The sequence below is a fragment of the Gallinula chloropus genome (genome assembly GCF_964237585.1).
Source record: "Gallinula chloropus genome assembly, chromosome: 2".
NCBI lineage: Eukaryota > Metazoa > Chordata > Aves > Gruiformes > Rallidae > Gallinula > Gallinula chloropus.
In genome coordinates this window covers 40173289-40191945 of record NC_140086.1, presented here as the reverse complement: position 1 = coordinate 40191945, position 18657 = coordinate 40173289, and the positions used below count along the sequence as shown (strand labels likewise).

The 18657-nt window shown below is 41.7% G+C and overlaps 1 protein-coding gene across 2 annotated transcripts in view; it reads left to right on the top strand.

Moving 5' to 3' along the window:
- The window catches only part of RAB2A (RAB2A, member RAS oncogene family), a 45977-nt gene extending 30364 nt beyond the window's left edge, over window positions 1-15613 (top strand). For both annotated transcript variants that reach the window (XM_084279937.1, XM_084279936.1), the window contains 2 exons: window positions 11617-11685; window positions 13976-15613. In XM_084279937.1, coding sequence (XP_084136063.1) covers window positions 11617-11685; window positions 13976-14071 — 165 coding nt within the window. In that variant the 3' untranslated portion in view covers window positions 14072-15613. The remainder of the gene's footprint in view (window positions 1-11616; window positions 11686-13975) is intronic.
- The last annotated feature ends 3044 nt before the right edge of the window (window positions 15614-18657 follow it).

Here is an 18657-nt window from a genome sequence, read left to right as displayed (position 1 = left end):
TAATTCTAACATGAGCATCTCTCTCTATCAAAATTGTGCTAATGAATGAGTTGTCTGGTACCCAACATTATCAGGAGGAAAATAATCATAAAGTTATCTGCCAAAAAAGTTCAAATAGAATTCTCATTTCCTGATGATACAAGTGAGTGATTACATGCCTGTACTAACTTTCTGGTTCTAGTGGAAAAGCTCTAGGACATAATCCTTTCTGGTAGAACCCCAGTCTGGTTTGGATTGGAAGGGGCCTTAAAAACCATCTAGTTCCAACCCCCCTGCCATGGGCAGGGACACCCCCCATTAGACCATGTTGCCCAAAGCCCCATCTAATGTGGCCTTGAACACTGCCAGGGAGGGGTCAGCCACAGGGTCTCTGGGCAGCCTGTGCCAGGGCCTCACCACCCTCAGAGCGAATAATTTTTCCTCTTACATCTAGTCTGAATCTACCCTCTTTCAACTTAAAACTATTCCCACTTATACTGTCTGTACATGCCTTTGTAAACAGCCCCTCCATCTTTCTGTAGGTACCCTCAGGTACTGACAAGCCACTATAAGGCCTCCCCAGAGCCTTCTCTTCTCCAGGCTGAACAAGGCAAACTCTGTCTGTCTTCATAGGAGAGGTGCTCCGGCCCTCTGATCATCTCTGTGTCCCTCTTCTGGACTCACTCCAGTAGGTCCACGTCTTTATTGTACTGGGGAGCCCAGAGCTGGATGCAGTACTCCAGATGGGGTCTCAGAAGTAGAGGGAGAGAATCACCTCCCTCAGCCTGCTGATCACGGTTTTTGAAGCAGCCCAGAATCTGGTTGGCTTTCTAGACCACAGGCACACATTGCCAGCTCATCTTGAGCTTTACTGCAATCAAAACTTCTAAGTCCTTCTGCTCAGGGCTGTTCTCAATCCATTCTCTGCCCAGCCTGTAGCTGTGCTTGGGATTGCACAATGTGCCCATGTGCAGGACTTTGCACTTGGCTTTGCCAAACCTCCCGAGGTTCACATGTTTCCATTTCTCAAGCCTGTCAAGGTCTCTCTGGATGGCATCCCTTTCCTCTGGCATTGCTGGCACCACACAGCCTGGTGTTAGCAGCCAACTTGCTGAGGGTGCATTCAGTACCCCTACAGTGACACAGTGTTAAAACAGTGCTGTTCCTAAGTGATTTTAGTGATGAATCCTTTCCTTAAATGGTAGTCTCAGTCAATTCTAAGAGAGGTGGCATGATCTAGAATAGTTCCTGCTGAAGGACAAAAATGTTAGTCTTTGAGTCAGTAAAAAGAAGTAGCAGGTAAAAGATAGCGCTTTGTGGACAAGCGAGTGCATTTTTTGTTTTAATGCTGATTCTGGACTGTGCAGTATCAAAACAGTAGAAGGGAACAAGAAAATAAATTGTGGGAATGGGCAACACCAACCTAATAGCCTTTTATGAGGACGTAACCAGTTGGATAGATGATGATGGGTCAGTGGATGTGGTTTACCTTGATTTCAGTAAAGCATTCAACACTGCCTCCCACAGCATCCTCATGGCTAAACTGAGGAAATGTGGTCTGGAAGGTCAAGTAGTGAGGTGGATTCTGGCTGAAGGAAAGAAGTCAGAAAGCTGTGGTCGGTGAGACAGAGTCCAGCTGGAGCGTATCTAGTGGAGTCCCTCAGGGTTTGGTACTGGGGCCAGTACTACTGAGTATATTCATCAGTGACCTGGATAAGGGAACTGAGTGCACCATCAGCAAGTTTGCTGATGTGACAAAGCCGGGAGGAGTGGCTGACACACCAGAGGGCTGTGCTGCCATCCAGTGAGATCTGGACAGGCTGGAGAGTTGAGCAGGGAGAAATTTAATGAAATAAAACAAGGGCAAGTGTAAAGTCTTGCATCTGGGGAAGAACAACCCCAGGTACCAGTATAGATTGGGAACAGATCTATTTAAGAGCAGCATGGGGGAAAGGGACCTGGGGTCCTGGTGGACAGCAGGATGACAATGAGCCAGCAATGTGCCCTCGTGGCCAATGGCATCCTGGGGTGTATTAGAAGAAGACATAATCTAGGGGATCCTGCTCTGGTGGAGGGGTTGGACTAGATGATCTTTCGATGTCCCTTACAACCCTGACATTCTGTGATTTGAGTAGTCAACAAGTGTGCAAAATGGAGGCAAATCTAGCAAGACTTCAATACTTGGTTTCAGACCTGGAAAGATCGGATAGTCTTATGTCTGCCTGAGGATGTTGAAACCTAATGGGGAAAAGTGATGTTTGAGGTAATTCAGATAAACTTCGATGAAATTTTAAGGAGATTAAATCTGTGGCTCTGTATCCACAAATGTTATCCTACCTCCTAGCAGTGAAGAACGTTTTTACTAACTTATTAGGGAGACTGAGGACTAAGAAGTAAAGTTCTTTTACTAGAAGGAGTATGGACTTAGAATGTGTTTTGCATTGATGGAAATAGATTTGATCTAAAAAGCTGGACACTGTAAGTATCTGAAATTACATCTGGGTTATTATATCAGATGTTTCAAACACATTTACTTGAGAAGTTTTGAAGCAGACACTTTCTTATGCTTGGGTTTCAGATAAACTGTCAGAGTATTTCTTTTATGCATTTAATTTGAGTCTTAAAGCACTTGTCATTTCCAAAGTACTAGAATTTTTAGTTAGAACTACTGGGGTCAAAGGGGTGGTCTCTAATTGTCTGTAGGTCACTGGGAGATGAGAGGGGGGGAAAAAAGCTTATGGGACTTTTGGGGGAAGGAATTGCCCCTTAAGTACTGAGTGGCATCTTTAATTCATGCTGATAAATCACTGCTGACTATAGTATATTATGTATGGGTTATGTAGTTACCCAGTGCCAAGACACCTGTAGAAATCAAACATGCCTGTACAGGATACAGCATCACTAGGGTTGAAAGAGCAGGTAACTTTACTTGAGAGAAGAATATAGTTCCAGAGCAAAATCGTACAGATTCTAATGAGCTAGCAGCAAAGAAACAAAAGTTTACATGAATCCAGCTTCAGAAATATTTAACTGTGTGCAGCTATTAGGCCTCTGTGCTCTTCTGTTCATTTAGCAAAGTCTTATAGAATAATAAACCTAACATCTAAGATTGATTAGTTTTGTGATCAGTCTTGTGTCCTTTTTACCCATCAGTAGGAATATTCCTCAAAAAGAGTGCTTTGGAGAAAGATGCTATTATTGTAAGGTGCGTACACGTGAACATACAGAAACGCATAGATCATAAGGGTTTGGATTGGAAGGGACCTTAGAGATCAACTTGTTCCAACCCCCCTACTATGGACATGGACACCTCCCACTAGATCAGGTTGCTCAAAGCCCCATGCAGCCTGGCCTTGATACTACAGGCTAGAACATTGTGAGATAACAACTGCTGTCTTGTTGGAGGGAGTTGACCATAGTGGCATCGTGTAGTCTGCTAACAAAGCCTTGGCCTGCTGCGTTTGTGCCAGCGTTATGTTGCTTAGCGGTTGCTATACAAAACAAAGTGTTAATGAAAGTGTATTGCTGGGTTATGGTAGGAAGTAATATAAGTGTGGTCACCAGGAAAAGTGACAAAGCAGCTACACAGTATCCACTAACAGGGCCTAAAATGTTCTTCCACTCAGGTGGGAGAAATAGATCCAACTTTGAGGTGTCTGTCCAAAATGCAGTTAGGAAGAGTACCAATTTTTCCTATCCAGACATGTTTTGTAGAGTAAATATTTTTCCTTGTTAGAGTTGGCTCTCAAACTTTGCTTTCTGAATCTGAGGCAAAAGTACTCATGACAGAAGAATGAAGACTGTTAAAGGCTTACAAATAATCTTCTTGGGTTCTTCACAGAAGCCTTTCCTTAAATCACTTGAGTCCTGTAGTCCTCTGTAGCCTACCTTAATATGTGGAAGCACTGTCTCATTATGAACATAGATGGCTGCTCAAAATACCTATTGCCATAATTTTATGTATTTAGTATAAGAAAAATGCGTTAATGCATTTTTTTTAGTAGAATAAGAAAGCTTTCAGAATAGAAAATAAAATAAGCTTCTTTAGTTTTTTAGCATGGCTACTTGAATCAGTAGTTTCTGAAGTGTTAAGGGAAAATTCTTGGGCAGTTCCAAACCTACTGATGTAGTTTTTCATGGAAAAAATTAATTTCAGAAGTGTTCTGAATTAAATGACTGTTTTATAAAAAAAACCAAGGTTTTATAGCAGTCTCTCTTTTTTTTTGTGCACTGCTTCCACTGCATTTCTAAGTCTAGTTTATAGAGGATGGATTAATTCTTGTATATCTTTTGGTTGACAGCAGTAAGTCTATAACCACTGTTCAGCGTGTGTCCTAGAGGTGTAAAGAAACTCTCGGAGTGCCTTCTATCCATTTTAATAATTAATGAGACACTGTTAACTACACAGGTTACTGTATCGCTCTGTCCCACACAATGGGTTATCTAACCATATTCCACATTTTCTGAACATCTACTTTGGTAGGGACATTGCCTTGTGTAGACTCTGAAGGCTGTCCTGTTACCTTGAGAAGCTTAGGCTGCTTATCACAAGCATTCCTACAGCACCTGGTTCAAGATCTAGCATACATCTCTGAACTTTAGTCTGTGTCCAGACTAAAACCTGGCCCTACAGCAAGAGGGCTAGTAACTGTAGGGCTCTTGCATGCTGAACACCTTAAGCCCTTGTCACTGGGGAATTCAGAGGGGGCAGCGTGGCTTAGCAAGCTGGTGGTGTTACAGAAGTGAACAGACAGATCATCGTGAAGCACAAGCAGACAGCCATAGAAGTCTTGTGGTCCCAGTCAGTGCTGGTCAGTGTACTCACTGCTTTGCTTGCGTTTCATGGGGATGTGGTACTGAAACACAGCAGCACGTGGGTGTGTCTCCTGTGTTTTATCACAAACAGTTAAACAGCCAGAGACTTTTTCCTAATGGATTTTTTCCATCTCTCTAGTTCAAAATATACATTTCTCCATCAAAAGTGGCAAGGCAAGCCTCTAGACTTTGTTTTGATCAGTTTGATGTTGATTCTTGTGTCATAAATGTCTGTTGTAGAAGTTTGCAAGCTAGTGGTGGAGCCTTTAGCAGTTTCTTTATATGAACAAATTGGTTTCTGTTGTAATGTTATTTCAGCTATTTCCCTTGCTTAAGCTTGATGTCCACCACTGTGTAATGCCCTAGTCTCTAGCTGTAGCAGTACATTGATTTGTTCAGTGTTTGAATATCAAGACAGTTTAAAAATATTCTCCAGCAGTGGAGAATAGCCTGTTAGCTGTCTCACGTGAGGCTGTTGGGGGACACTGATACCCTGGTCACACAATAGGTAATTGGTAGTTGGAGTGGGAAGTAGATGTAGGCTCTTCCTTCATCGTTTCAGTTGAAGCTTCTAAGAATTCAGCATGGCCACTGAGTTAAATCATGATGTTTAATATGGAAAGGGTGAGAATTGTTGGAAGGACAGGATAATTGAGTGGAGGACATTAAGCACAGTTAAAATTTGACTGCAGTGTAAGGCAAGTCATGCTAGTCTCCTCAGTGATATATTTATTTGAACAGGGTTGGTTTTGTTGTTGATTTCCTTTTAGCCTCTGTCTAAAGCTGTCAGGGTAGCCAGATATCAAACTGAATGTTTGTGCTCTCTCTCTCAGTGATTTCTAAGCTGTACCATTAGTGTATTTTTTTCTTCAGAAAATAATCATGATTACATTTTGGAGATGGTCAGTAACGTGCTTGCTTTGAGCATGGCCGTTGGCTTTCTCCCAGTAGAATGCATAGCTAAACTTTGACCTGAAACTTTCAACTTGTTTTTAATTCACAGTGAAAGAAATCTAGTGTTAACTTTTTAGAATCTTCTATCTTAGTATCTCTTCTGCTTTCTTAAATTGTAGATGGAGGATGTAGGCTCTGAAGTACTGCTTGCAGAATTCAATGTTGTTTATGGGTTTTTTTATTTTCGTAGGAGAATACTGTGATGCCTATGGGTAGGCTTTTCACTTGTATGCACAGTAAGGCTGAGGTCCAAAGCCCAGACACTTTTGTATTTGCTTTAATCAGCACGTTAGTTGATTTCTGACCAGGCATTAAAACTACACATAATGCCTAAGAATTTTTTTCTCACATTTGTAAGACACACTAACACTTAAGTTTTTTGTTGGCAGTTCAACAACAGGACATGGCTGTTGATTGTAGCCTTACCTGAAACGTGCAGTTCAGAGCTTGCTTGGGCAGTGTCTAACACTTGCAGAGGCAGAATAGAAACACCTGCACAGACTCAGTGTCACCATGTGGTCTCCTACAGCACATGGTACTTACCTTTGTGTCCCTGGAATACCGTTTGTTTACATGCACTGATTCTCAGGAAGTAAAGCTGCATTTGGGAAGCTGGAATAACTTTGTGTGTTCTTGTTGCACTTCTGCTAGTTTTAGTAATGATTAATGTGATCAACCTTAAGCTAAAGTGTCTTCTGGATACTGGCCAAACCAGTACCAGACACCATTATTTTTCAGAAGCAGATCTCACTTGAGTTGTACTAGTCTATCACTGACTCCTGGTGAGGGACTTGGTTTTAGTATGTCGTTTCCTATATGGAGGTGATTATATAGCCCTATGCCAAGCTCTTAAGAGTATCGTCTTTGCTATTGCAAGTTATCTGCACATGAAAATAATGCAATAATCGATTCATTATTTAGGATTAAATCTGAATAGACTAACAGTTTTGTGTGAGCAGTGGAGCACTTCTGCGACACACAGCTGGATGTCACTCAGTGGGTTTGTTTCTACTGTAACTTGACTTTCTCTTCAGACAGCTTCTTCAATGCTTTCTGCTTAAATGGTTAATGAATATTCAAAACTCCCCCTGTAGCTTCAACAGTAGAACTACTGGATCACAGATAAGGGAAGGAAGGTGGCCTTTGTAATATTCTGAAGGGTAAATACGGAAATCTTATGGAAAGATGGGATTCTTAGCAGCTTCCAATCTGAACTGACTTAGAGGCTGCCTGCCTGAGCTATGGATTGTGCTGGAGAGACTGGTTCTTAGTTCTGGGGGTTTTGATCTTCCCCCTCCAGGTGCTCTGTCCCTTGTTCAACAGCAGCTGCAGGACTTTGAGATGCTTCAGGCTCTAGTAATGTGCATCTTCCCAATAAACTTGTTAGATTACACTTTAATGGGTACACATAAAGAAATTGGTATCAACTTCTGCCTTATGCCTGTGCACCTTCACTGCAGAAATAACCGTGGGGTGCTTTTTGGGGTGTAGGTTCGTGATCGAGCAGCAGGGAAGCGCTATAGAGTTAACCCCTCCGCAGCCCCTCGGTGCCCTAGGCTTCTTTGTGAAAGATCATTCGGTTACAGAAAGTGCTGTCGTGCTGTGTGTAAAACAGCCACTCAGAGCGATGGGATCCCACTGCAGTGAGTGACCTCCCAGCACCACGGAGGCACGGGGATGGATGGGGAGTGCTCGCGGGGTGAACCCACCCGTTGGTGTCCGCGTTGTTACTCCGCACGGACACGTTCCTCTGTCCTGGTGTAGCTACCTTGGCTCCTACTGCCCCGAGGGAGGAGGAAATGCCCGGTGCTGGCTGACCACAGAGGCGAGAGGGTCACGCTGTGGACTTTTGGGAGCAGCAGCCGGGGATAGTGACGTCGCGGCTCGCGTGCTGCCACCAGGGGGCAGCATGTGACGCGAGCTGGCGGCGCAGCGCCGCGCGGCTCCCACTGACGCGGAGGCCGCTTGCGAGGGCCGGGCTTCGGCGAGGGAGTCCCTGCCAGGGTTCCTCTCCTGTCCCGATCAGCTCGTGGCGAAGGCCGCGAATGTTGTCGTGGCGTTAGCGTTCTGAGAGAGAGAAGTGTCGATGCTGACGTCTGCCAAGTGGAAATGGAATGCAGGTGCGCTGTGACCCGCATTCTGGCGCCCCTAGCTCATTGATGCTCCTGCCTGCAGCTTCCTTAAGGCAGAGGTATTGGGAACTTGCTCCCTTACTACTTGCGTTGGTATTACCACTTACAGAAGTCGCTGTTCCTCGTTTTGTCTCAAGGGTAGTAAATCTATATTGCTTGTTTACCTCGTGTGGTAAAATGGATGTTGAAGTTTAATTGTATGTTCAGTGGGTTTAGGATTAATTTGTCTTAATTACAGTTGGGGTTTTGCGTTTGGGTGGTTTGGGGTTTTTTTGGGGTGGTTTGTTTCTTGGGTGTGTGGGGTTTTTTTTTGTAGTGAGCATAAGACTTGAATTCTTGATTATCATGTAGCAATATGACCCAGGAAACTCCTTACACAAATAAGCGATGTTATTATACTGGTATGTTGTGACTTAAAACCCTCCTTCATTAGCTTTGCAGTAGGTGACAAAATAGGTAGATGACAAATAAGACTTATTATGATGCTTGTACAGTAATGTAACTTTCCTTTGCAGGGTATTACTGTTATTTGAGAACCTTGTTATAATGTGAACACAATTGAAAAATATGTTGCGTTAAAGCAAATCACAGAATAACTTGTATACAACCTTTTTTAATGCTGTGTACAGATACATGCAGTAGTCTCATACATAAAAGCATCAGTAATGTGTGATATAGAAAGATTAGAACCAAGAGCTAAACACGTAATGTAGATATTTTCCTGAAGTTACATTGTTTTCTTCAATTTTTGACAAGAAGTCTAGAATTTTTGTGTTTTAAAATCTGGCATGTGATTTTTGCAAAAGTGTCTCTGTTTTAAGAGTAATGGAAGTACTGTGTATTAGGATCTTGCCATCTTTCAGTGTAAATCCAGACTGAATCTGGTACTGCCTCTCCTGGGGTGGTGAAAACAAACCTGTCCATGAGCTGACTTGGGTTAGTGTTGCTCGAGTATCTCTGTAGTGCTTTAACAGCAGCATTTTGGGAACATACAGTGCAACTGCAGTAGGCTTGGTAGCCAGCCAGCCGAGTCCATGTGGGCTTGCTGGTCGAGGTCTTGTGTTGTGTGGAAGTGGCTAAACTGCACCTGGATCCAAGTTGGCGTGTGAAGTGCTACAGCTGTGTTCTTGCAGTCCCCTGCACATGGTCTAATAAATCCAAACTGGATTTGAGGGGAAACAGCTCTGTCTCCCTGCATCCATAGCTCAGTTAATCTGCAAATAGGATAAACTGCCCATAAATAATTGAGAGTTTATAGTATACTGCATGTTCCAGATAAGAGTTAGAACATGCAGTATTAAAAGAGATTTTTAGCAGAAGTCAATTATACTGAGTTCACCTTCTTGTCCTTTCTAATTGGGGCAGGAGCATGCGATGCCAAAATCTGATATAATATTCTTAAGGCAAGTGGACTGCTGTTTTCAGTGAAGTTCTTGGTTGGCTGTTTTGACTCCACTTGTGCCTTGAAGCTTAAGCTAACTTAATATATGTGGATGCAAGAAACAAATGGAAGTCTCGAGGGATGCAAGTCTCTCTTCATGGCTGATTAGTAGTAATTTTTCAGAATTCATACCAACTGTAGAAAACATGAGGTAGATTTATTATATTCTTGTGAAACCATTGTCTTCAAATAGGAATTATTTATATGTGACCCCAGTGCAGCCTGGCATCTTGCCACGTAGAGTAACAGCACACACTGTTTTAATACTAATGTGTGATGCATGAGAATCACTGACTGAAATGTGGTTATCAGATGATGTCTTTTCAGGACAACTGAAATGATAGGACTGAGGTCAGTGGAGTATTTGGATTTTTCAAATCACCAGTTTCTTTGGCAGTATGTTTAATTATTAAAATAGGTTGTACTGAACTCAGTGTGCTTTTTTGCTTCATTACAGTATACGTGTGCAGGGGGAATGTTGTTAAAATCACACTACTCTCAAGTGCATTTTAGGGGTTTTTTTGTGAGGATAGATGCATTCCTGTGGTGATGTGTTCCTGAGTGTAGCATCCAGAAAGTATTCTGTACTCAGTTCTGCTAGGCTGGAGTTTGTGGTCTGTTAAAAGTCTGGCTTTCTTGGTGTAAAGTATTTTTTATAGATCTAACGTGATTCCCATGAACTTAATTCTAAGAGCCTAGGAGTACTTAGCCAACATCTTTTAGAATTGTTGGATGTGCCAATTGTTAAGTGCTTGTTTACATGAAGTTATCATAACACATTTTTAAGACTTCCAAGTTCTGTTTAATGTCCTGCTGAAAGAGAATCAAGTATCCTCACAGAGTCCAGCTGTGTGGATTTCCAAAGTTTTTGACTTAGAGTTTTAATAGGCCCATGTATGAGGCTGTTATAGTAATTAGTGTGTTATCAGAAACTGAGATAAGTTTGACTTTTTTTTCCTTATGTTGAAAACTTCAATTTGTGAAGAATTTGAATCAATTCGTGGCTGGCTGAAAGCCAATTTTTCTCCTCAAATCTAACGCGTGTTTGAAAAACGAACTCACTTCCTAAGTGCCTTGTGAATCTGCAATGATTAATTCTTCTCATTATTTTGCTGCAAATTCTCATGACCCTCTGTGATGATTCGATCACCCACTTAGAGTTTATGCATATTCATATCTTTCCGCTCCTGCCGCAGTCGTTCAAGTCTCCTTCACTGGCTGTGGTGTGTGCTTGGTGCAGTAATTGAGCTGCAGTAGATTGATTACTCTGGGGAGCTGTAAGGCCTTTAAAGGTGAAAACATATCAGTCCTGTTAATTAGGAAACAAAGCTCTGGTGGCAAGTTCAGCAGTCAAATGCTTCCAGTGTAGAAATGAGGAAAGGTATGATTTGTTCCTCTCCGTGAACCCTGTTTACTTTTTTATATTTGAATTAGATCTGTGTTTGCTGTAATAGGCTTGAGCAGAAGATAGCGTATCTTGCATGATTGCATGGTGTTGGTATCTTAAAATAAAAAGGACTGTATGTTTGATATTGATTGGGATTATTAGCAGCTGTTAATCACCTCTTAAATTATGCATTATTTTAGGCATTACTTGACCTATAAAGTTAAATGAGAGATGAAAAATGGAATCACTGATTGTAAACTTCAAAAACATCCATATTGTTCACTTTTTCAGAACAGAATGTCAGTCTTCTCTGAATTAAAACAATAGATTATCAGAAATCGTAATAGAACCTGGGGCCTCTCTTTTCTACTCTTACGATGTCTATTGCCTGTCGTGTGCAAGATTAATTAAAGAGAATGCGTTCTTAAAATTAGGTGAATATTAAGTGATAGCATAAGGTTTCATCCAGCAGACCAGCATCCTTACATCATCATTGTAAGTACCCTGTGGTTTTATGTTGCTAAGCACTCTAATCTAGAGTGGCCTATTACAAAGATATTAAGGGTAGGGGAAACCATCTGCCACACAATCTATCCATAAGGGTCAGAAATAAATAATTTAAAAGTAATTTATATATCTTAAAAACCACTTTTTCCCTGTAATTACAGGACAACAGATTGTAGAATACAGATGCTGTGAAAATGCCACTGTTTTTGTAAACAGCGTGTGATCCATTGCGACTTAGTGTAGGTGTTAGGATGCTGTTGTCATACCTGTTCCTGCTGAGGTCAGGAAGAAAAGTGTTGCACATGGGTTTTGACCCCCATTAGTGCATCTTACACCAGTGGATATTGCATTCATTGTGTTTTGTTTTTCTTTTCTTTCCCCCCTCCCCCACTCTCTTTTAGGCATTTATTAACACTGCAAAGGAGATCTATGAGAAAATCCAGGAAGGAGTTTTTGACATTAATAACGAGGTAACTTTTAGTACTCTGAATTTTTTTTGTTGTTTTGTTCATGTTCAAAATTCACCTTCCCTAGAAGCCTGGACAGTAAAATATTTGTCTGTTCCATTTGGATGTAGAATTGTCTGCCATTGTGATAAAAATGGATTAAAATAAGTGACCCTATCCATCCATGAAGCATCACAAAATAATATAAATCCCCAAAAGAGAAGAAAATCCACTTTCATCCACTTCTCCATATGGTGTCATCTGTTTTCAAAGATAATTTTCCACTATGTAAATGGGGGACCATGTTGATATGCCAGATGCACTCCATGAGCTGTCCAGTGTAGGGGAGGGATTGCTTTGAGAGTTACATAAAAGACTTTTGAAATGTTGCTGGTTTAGGTGGCTGGGTGCTGTAGGGAATAAAAGATTAGCCATTTTGCCTATGCACATTACTGAAATTACAGATTACCGGGGCCTGACTTCTCTGCTTGCTTGGAGGGGAAGTGGAGCAGGGAGCACTTCAGTAATGCAAGAGCCTAGAAAGATTTATAGCATCTCCTGAATTTTGAAATTATTGTGCTCTTGAAAATCTTGAGCACTGAGGAGAGAGGTTCATGGCCACAAAAAGCAGCTTCGGTTTCAGTGGTAGTAAATAGAAATATTAGTTTTGCATAGAAATGTTGGTGTTGTATAAGCTCTGTGTAAGTCACACCACGTAGTGTCCAAACTGACAGTGGAAAGTGGTTGGTCCTTTCTGGTGCCCGAGGTTGGTGGGTTTTGTGGGGGTTTTTTGTTTTGGGTTTGTTTTTAATCCTGCATGTCCTTGAATATCATTGCTGAGTGAAACCACATGTGAAAATCTGCACCACCACCCTCTGTTCTGTGTGAAGAGGTGCGTTCTCTGTCTGGGACTGTCAGTCTGACGCTTCTCTTCAGCGTTACAGTCCTTGCAGAATTGCTTAAAGAGAACTGAGAGAATTGACAGGACTCAAATGGTTTCACCTCTTTCTGCTTAATATACTTCAACATGAGAAAATTTAGACTGTTAAAAATAATGCTTCTATGAGTCTGGAGAGGAAATAATGAGAAACTTTGGTAGTATGTGAAGGATTTACATTGGGTAACTTGTAGCTAAACAAGACTTGAACAGTAGTCCTTCAAAGACAGGAATTCTGGCTAGAAAATACATGTATGTGTATGTATGGGCATTCCAGTGATACGCTTTTAAGTTCAGTTTAGTGATGAAAAACTTAAAATTTTTCTTCAAAGTTTTTCCCAAAGAAAATACACTCATTATAGTGCAACATAAATTGGGCAGTAATCAGAGTGAGTGAGAAAGCACGCTCGTTGTATCTGTCGGGCTTCATATAGTAGCTGACTGCTTTACTGTGCCTTATGGAGCTTTGATTGCAATATGCTGTCAGGAGCCAACAGTCCGTGCTATTTATTTGGCTTTATGCCAAGTCTGGCTCCTCGATTCCTCAAGAAGTTGCTATCAGCCCAGAGGGGGCAAAACCAATGAGCCATAGGGCATGCTTTTTATTAAAGAGGAGTCAAAGAGCGAAAAGAAACCACATCAGCTGCTGTCAATACTGAGCTAGTGCCAGAAACCCCAAGGCTACTACTGTTGCAGAACAACTGCCAAGCGCTATAAATCTGAGATTTACTGTGACGCAAAGTTTCCTTAAGAGCTTAATTTCTGAAGCTACTGTATTACTTTTCTCAAAGTGCTGTATTTTTAGGTAAAATCCACTTGAGGGAGTGAGGGTTAAGATATAAGTGTGATTTTGATGAATGAAAGAGTTGCGCTGTGTGTGGGTTCTTGGCAAGTCGCCACGTCTTTCGGGATCACAGAAATTATTGATGACACAGAACACTCGTATGCCCTTAGCCTCTACAGCTGATTCAACACAGAAAGAAATGCTGTCTAGAGAGGAAAAGTTTTATATTAAACTATTAAACTACTGGGGATTTTGGTGAGAGGGGAGAGGTTATGCGTTCCTAGCAAACGCTGTGTGTTTTTAAAGCCGTGTGCTGAGTAGTATTCAAATACAGTTCTCTCTCTGTGTTTTTGTTAGGAGTGTAAGGGACACAGCTTAATGTAGAGAAAAAATTTAAATAAGGGAAACATTTTACTTTAAGTTATAGTTAATTGCCAAAGGCATGTTGTTAAAAGCATATATAAATTTTGCTGTATTTATTGCATATTTTAGGAGAATATGCTTATTTTTATGTTTGAAAAACAAACAAAAAATGTTTTTCAAGTGTATTAGTGCTGTAAAATAATCACACTGTGTATTAAACTTCATTTCAGGCAAATGGCATAAAAATTGGCCCTCAACATGCTGCCTCTAACGCAACGCATGCAGGCAATCAGGGAGGACAACAAGCTGGAGGAGGCTGCTGTTGAGCCTGTTTTTACTTTCTAGCTGCCTGGATGGGGCCTCCTAACTTGTTTGTTCACCCTTCCCTGCCCCCCGCCCCCCCCGCCCCGCTCGCCTCCACTTCAATTCAACTGAGACATGAAACTTGTAAGTTGGTTTCCTGTTGCAGAAGAAGACTTTATCCTTCAAATTCTTGTATAACTTTGAATAAATGGTTAATGTTCACTTAAAGACAGATTTTGGAGATTGTATTCGTATCTATTTACATTTGATTTCTAGGTCAATTGATGTGATTATTTTTGTTAAATGTTGTCTTGTGCCCTTGACTACGAACTGAATTGTATTAAACACTACAAAGTCATCTGAGTATTTTAATCAGTTTGTGTAGTTAGGTTTCCCAGCTCCTGCGGTTACCTAATGTTTAATATTGTAGAGCTGTCCTCAAGTTTTTTGTCAATTTTCAAGGCTATAAAGAGAAGCAGAAGGACTCTTTTAATTCTGTATTTATCACTTTCTGTATATATAGTTTAATAACCTGCTTGGGTGTACTTGCCAAGCTAGAATTCTTTAATGCATTTGCATAAATTCTATACTACTTAGAGCTTGAAAACTACAGAAGCATTGATAGAAACTGCTTGGACGCTAAATTTTAAGCCTTTTTGACATTGTTAGCATGTTCATCCTCCCCTGTCATTATCCTGGAGTCCAAGAGAAATGCTTAATGTATATTACTAGAGGCTACATACGTGCTATCTATTTTAATGCCAAATGTTTGCTGTTTGTCCACAATTTCCACAGCACCTCTTCAGAAATGGATTAGCTGTTTGCCTTAACGAGTACTATAGGTAAAAACAGAGTATGAATGGAAAGGAGAGGAGGAGTTGAAAAATTTCAAATGGCACATTATAAAAACATTGATCTCTTCTTAATGTTTTCTTTCTTTTTCTTGTTTACCACTTAATTTCTAGGTATATTTTTCATGCAAGGACAGTTTTTTCAACCTAAATGTACAGTGGTTGTGTAAAGTTTTCTTTTAGTGACAACTTGTAATCCTAAATATATGGTAAGCATCTTGTCTATTGTGAAGAGGGTGTGAAAATAAAATCTGCCAGTTTGGAAATCTTGATGAAAATCAAAAGTAGAGATGCTTTGGTACTTATTACTGTGGTGGTCGGGGGGAAATGGTTTTGCCTCAAGTGAAAGGATTGCAACAGTGCAAAACAAAATCCTGTGTTTAAGTGTTCATTTGTTAAAGTATAGAATATTCATGTCACTTCTACAAATGAGGAAACAACTGATTTTCCACCTCATCCTATTGATATAAATTGCCAGAGAAAAGGCTAACACTAATGCTAGGCCATGCTCCATGTATCTATTAAAAAAAAAAAGGGGGGGGGTGACTGCAAAACTTTTGTCTTACTGGACCAACACTGACTGCAACACAGTACTGGGGGACACAGATCCTCATGTCATCTGTTCTTACTGTCAGAACATCGGAAGTGATCACACTTCAGCCTGACAGGTGTAACACAGCAGTCGTTCTGAGATTAAATAAAGCTTAAAAATCATGTGGAACTTTTTGTTTGTGTCTGGGGAAGGGAGAACTGATGAGGATTTATGTAAGTTATTGGTGTCAAATCTGCTGTATGCATTCAGGTTCGTTATATTGCACTGCTTATAACTATTTTCAACCATTTAAATTTGTACTCCACATACATACTTGTTGTTGCTGTTTATTACATAATATATATTTATAAAGCACACTTTCTGCTGCAGTTGAAGTTTGAAAACTGTGCTGCCTGACAGTTAAACCCATGGACTGAGTTGTGTTGATGCTGAGGGAAAACTGATGTGTCCTAACTAGGAGCTCGCAGGAGAGAATGAGTGAACAGGAGTACTTGCTTGAGGATTTTTTGGAACTGGCAGTGCTGCAGAGCTCCATTCCTTGAGATGAGATGGGAGAAAAAGGATGAACTTCTATAGCAGCTTCAGGTAGCCAAAAATAGGAGTAGATTTCTCTTATCCATAAACATTGCTAAGGGAGCAGAGGAATAGGTGTTGTACCTTATACTAAGAAAACCAGAAATGCCTGCTGTTCCAAGTGGTAATGCCTAAAAAAGCTGAAGTTTCTGATGGCTGCTCAGTTTCTGAAAGTTGGGGAGATGTATAGCATAGAATTGACCAGGAATTCCGGGCTACTCCAACAAAAAGGAACCAGTGGGTTTTTTAGGGGGGTGAGAGGCAGGGGGAAATGTGCTGCGACTTACACTCTTGTGTGTACTGATCGGGAGATTTTGGGGCTGCTTTTTTTAATCCTCCTGGTTGGTCCCAGCGTACGTACCAGTTGTACACTGTGCCCTGCGTTAAGAGCCTGGTACTTCAGAAGAGGAGCTGGAGCAAAACTGAGGTCTCCTCGTGCTCTGCCTGGCTGTTTGTCACAAGTGCTGTGCGTATTGTGATCCTTTTGCTGCCAGTCAGAGATCTGTGTGGCTTTGTTGGGCAGCCCCTGGCCCGATTTTATCCTGTTAGAATGTAAAAGCTGTACAGCGGTGAGCCGAGCAGCGGGGCTCACTTGCAGAGCGTGTGCTTTACAAGGTTATTCTCTGGCAGGTTTCAGTCTGACTTGTACAGGAATGACTGATAACTCACCTAGCTTTCGTAGTGAATTCCAGCTGCTTTTATTGGTTGCATTTTCACAACTTGAACAGCTGTTACAAGTAACGTAACGTTCCTTACCGATACCGAAAAATCACACCGGGGTGCAGTTTCCCTGTGGTGGTGGCTTAGCACATGGTAGTTAACTTGCAAAAGAGAGTGTTTGGAGTGACAAATCCTCGGAGCGGGATTTTAAGACTTCTCCCTACTCGAAATGAGAAGCTCTGGGAATTTTGGCAGTGTTTAAGATAAAGATTACACCCCACCCCCCTCAGTCTTATACCTGTGTTTCCTGTTAACATCAATCATTCTGATGAAGTCTTGTGGTGAGATCAGGCTCAGCAGTGACTTAAGGTAAATGCTGAAGCGCTGATAAGCCCAAGTAGAGAGAAGCTGGTGTGGAGCCCTAAGCAGGCAGCGAGCGCTCCGCTCCGTTCCCTGCTCCGGAGACGTCTCTCTCCTGCCGAGTTACGCTGCTTGTGCTGCGTAGTTCACTGTGGTGGTGACCTGAAGAGCCTTCAGCTGCTGTGTTGCTGTATCAGTGGGGTTCGAAGGGCACAGATTAGTTTCAGGCTAAATGTCAGACATTTCTGCTGGGGAATTTATTTCTGCCCTAGGAGTTTACCTGGGAGCGTTAGTGGGCTGAATCTGTGCTGGGGAAGAAAGGAAAAGCTCTTACAGTTATAGTTAAACTGATTCTGAGTGGGGAAAAAAGTGCATTAAAAAAACCCCAGAAATACCAGAAGACAACTTGTTGCATTGAAGGATTTTTTTTAGGTAATCATTCTAAATGAGAGCACCCCAAAGTTGTTACCAGTGGGGTTTTGCTTTTGTAAGCACTGGTTTGTGCCTGAGGTGGCAGATCCTTTTGATGGACCATTGGTCGTCCTACGTCTGTCTGTCTTGGGTTTGTTGCGTTAGGGTGGAGTGCTTCCCCCCCCAAATGAAGTTTCTCTTGTGCATTGCCTCCTTTTTGCCTTGCCCGTTCTGGCATTCTTTGATCGACCTGAATCTGGCGAGCAAAGTGCTGCTCTCCATCTTCACAGCTCCACACCCGTTACACCTACCTTTAGGGGGGGGGTCTGCCCGGTGTGGGACATTTGCTTTGGGCATAGAAGGGGTGGGCAGGGGGGAGAGAAGGCTGTGCTGCCTTGCCATGTGATGTAAAATCCCGAGGGAAGTATTGCATGGGTTCTGCTTCTCCTTGCACACACCGCATGTGCTGATTTGCATGTGTGGGGGGATATCATTTGCCTATTCCTCTTCCACTATTGTATGGGAGGAGATGGGGGCGAAGGAGGAAGCCTAACAGGTTTAATTTGGATATCTTGATAAATTTGTTTCCTGCTCTCAGCCTTATGATTTGTATATACTTAATCTGCCTCCCTCTCAAATCTCTGGGCTTCCTTCAGCCGCATTACTGCAGCGTAACTTCAGCAGTACGCTGTGGTGATTTATTTTAATACAGCACTGAAATCTCCGTTTGTAAATAATCCAGGCTGCTGCTGTGTAAGTAGCTGATGAAATGTCTTCACTGGGTCTGCTGCCTATGAAAGAAACCACAACATTAGGCAATAAAAACTACTAACAGAATGTTACAAAACCAAGACCATGACAAAAAAGCAGCATGTTGTGGATCTATCATTTTTATTCTTGGGACAGATTTTATTATTTTTGGAACTATTACAAGACTTATGTTAAATATTGTGGATGATAAGAGGAAACAGACTCTTGGCAAACATGGAAAACCAATTACAGCATATTACCCTATTCCCCTTCCAATAAAGGAGGGGCTAGGCTAAAAGTTTATTCTGTGCTTAGCAGCTGGAGGAGGGGGAAGTGTTTGGCTCCTGCCTTAGGATTGGCTTGAGGAAAGAGACTCTTGCTGTAACGCTCTCATCCTGGGCAATCCCCGCTGAAGAAGGCAAAACCAGCAGGCTCTGCGGTCAGTTTTACC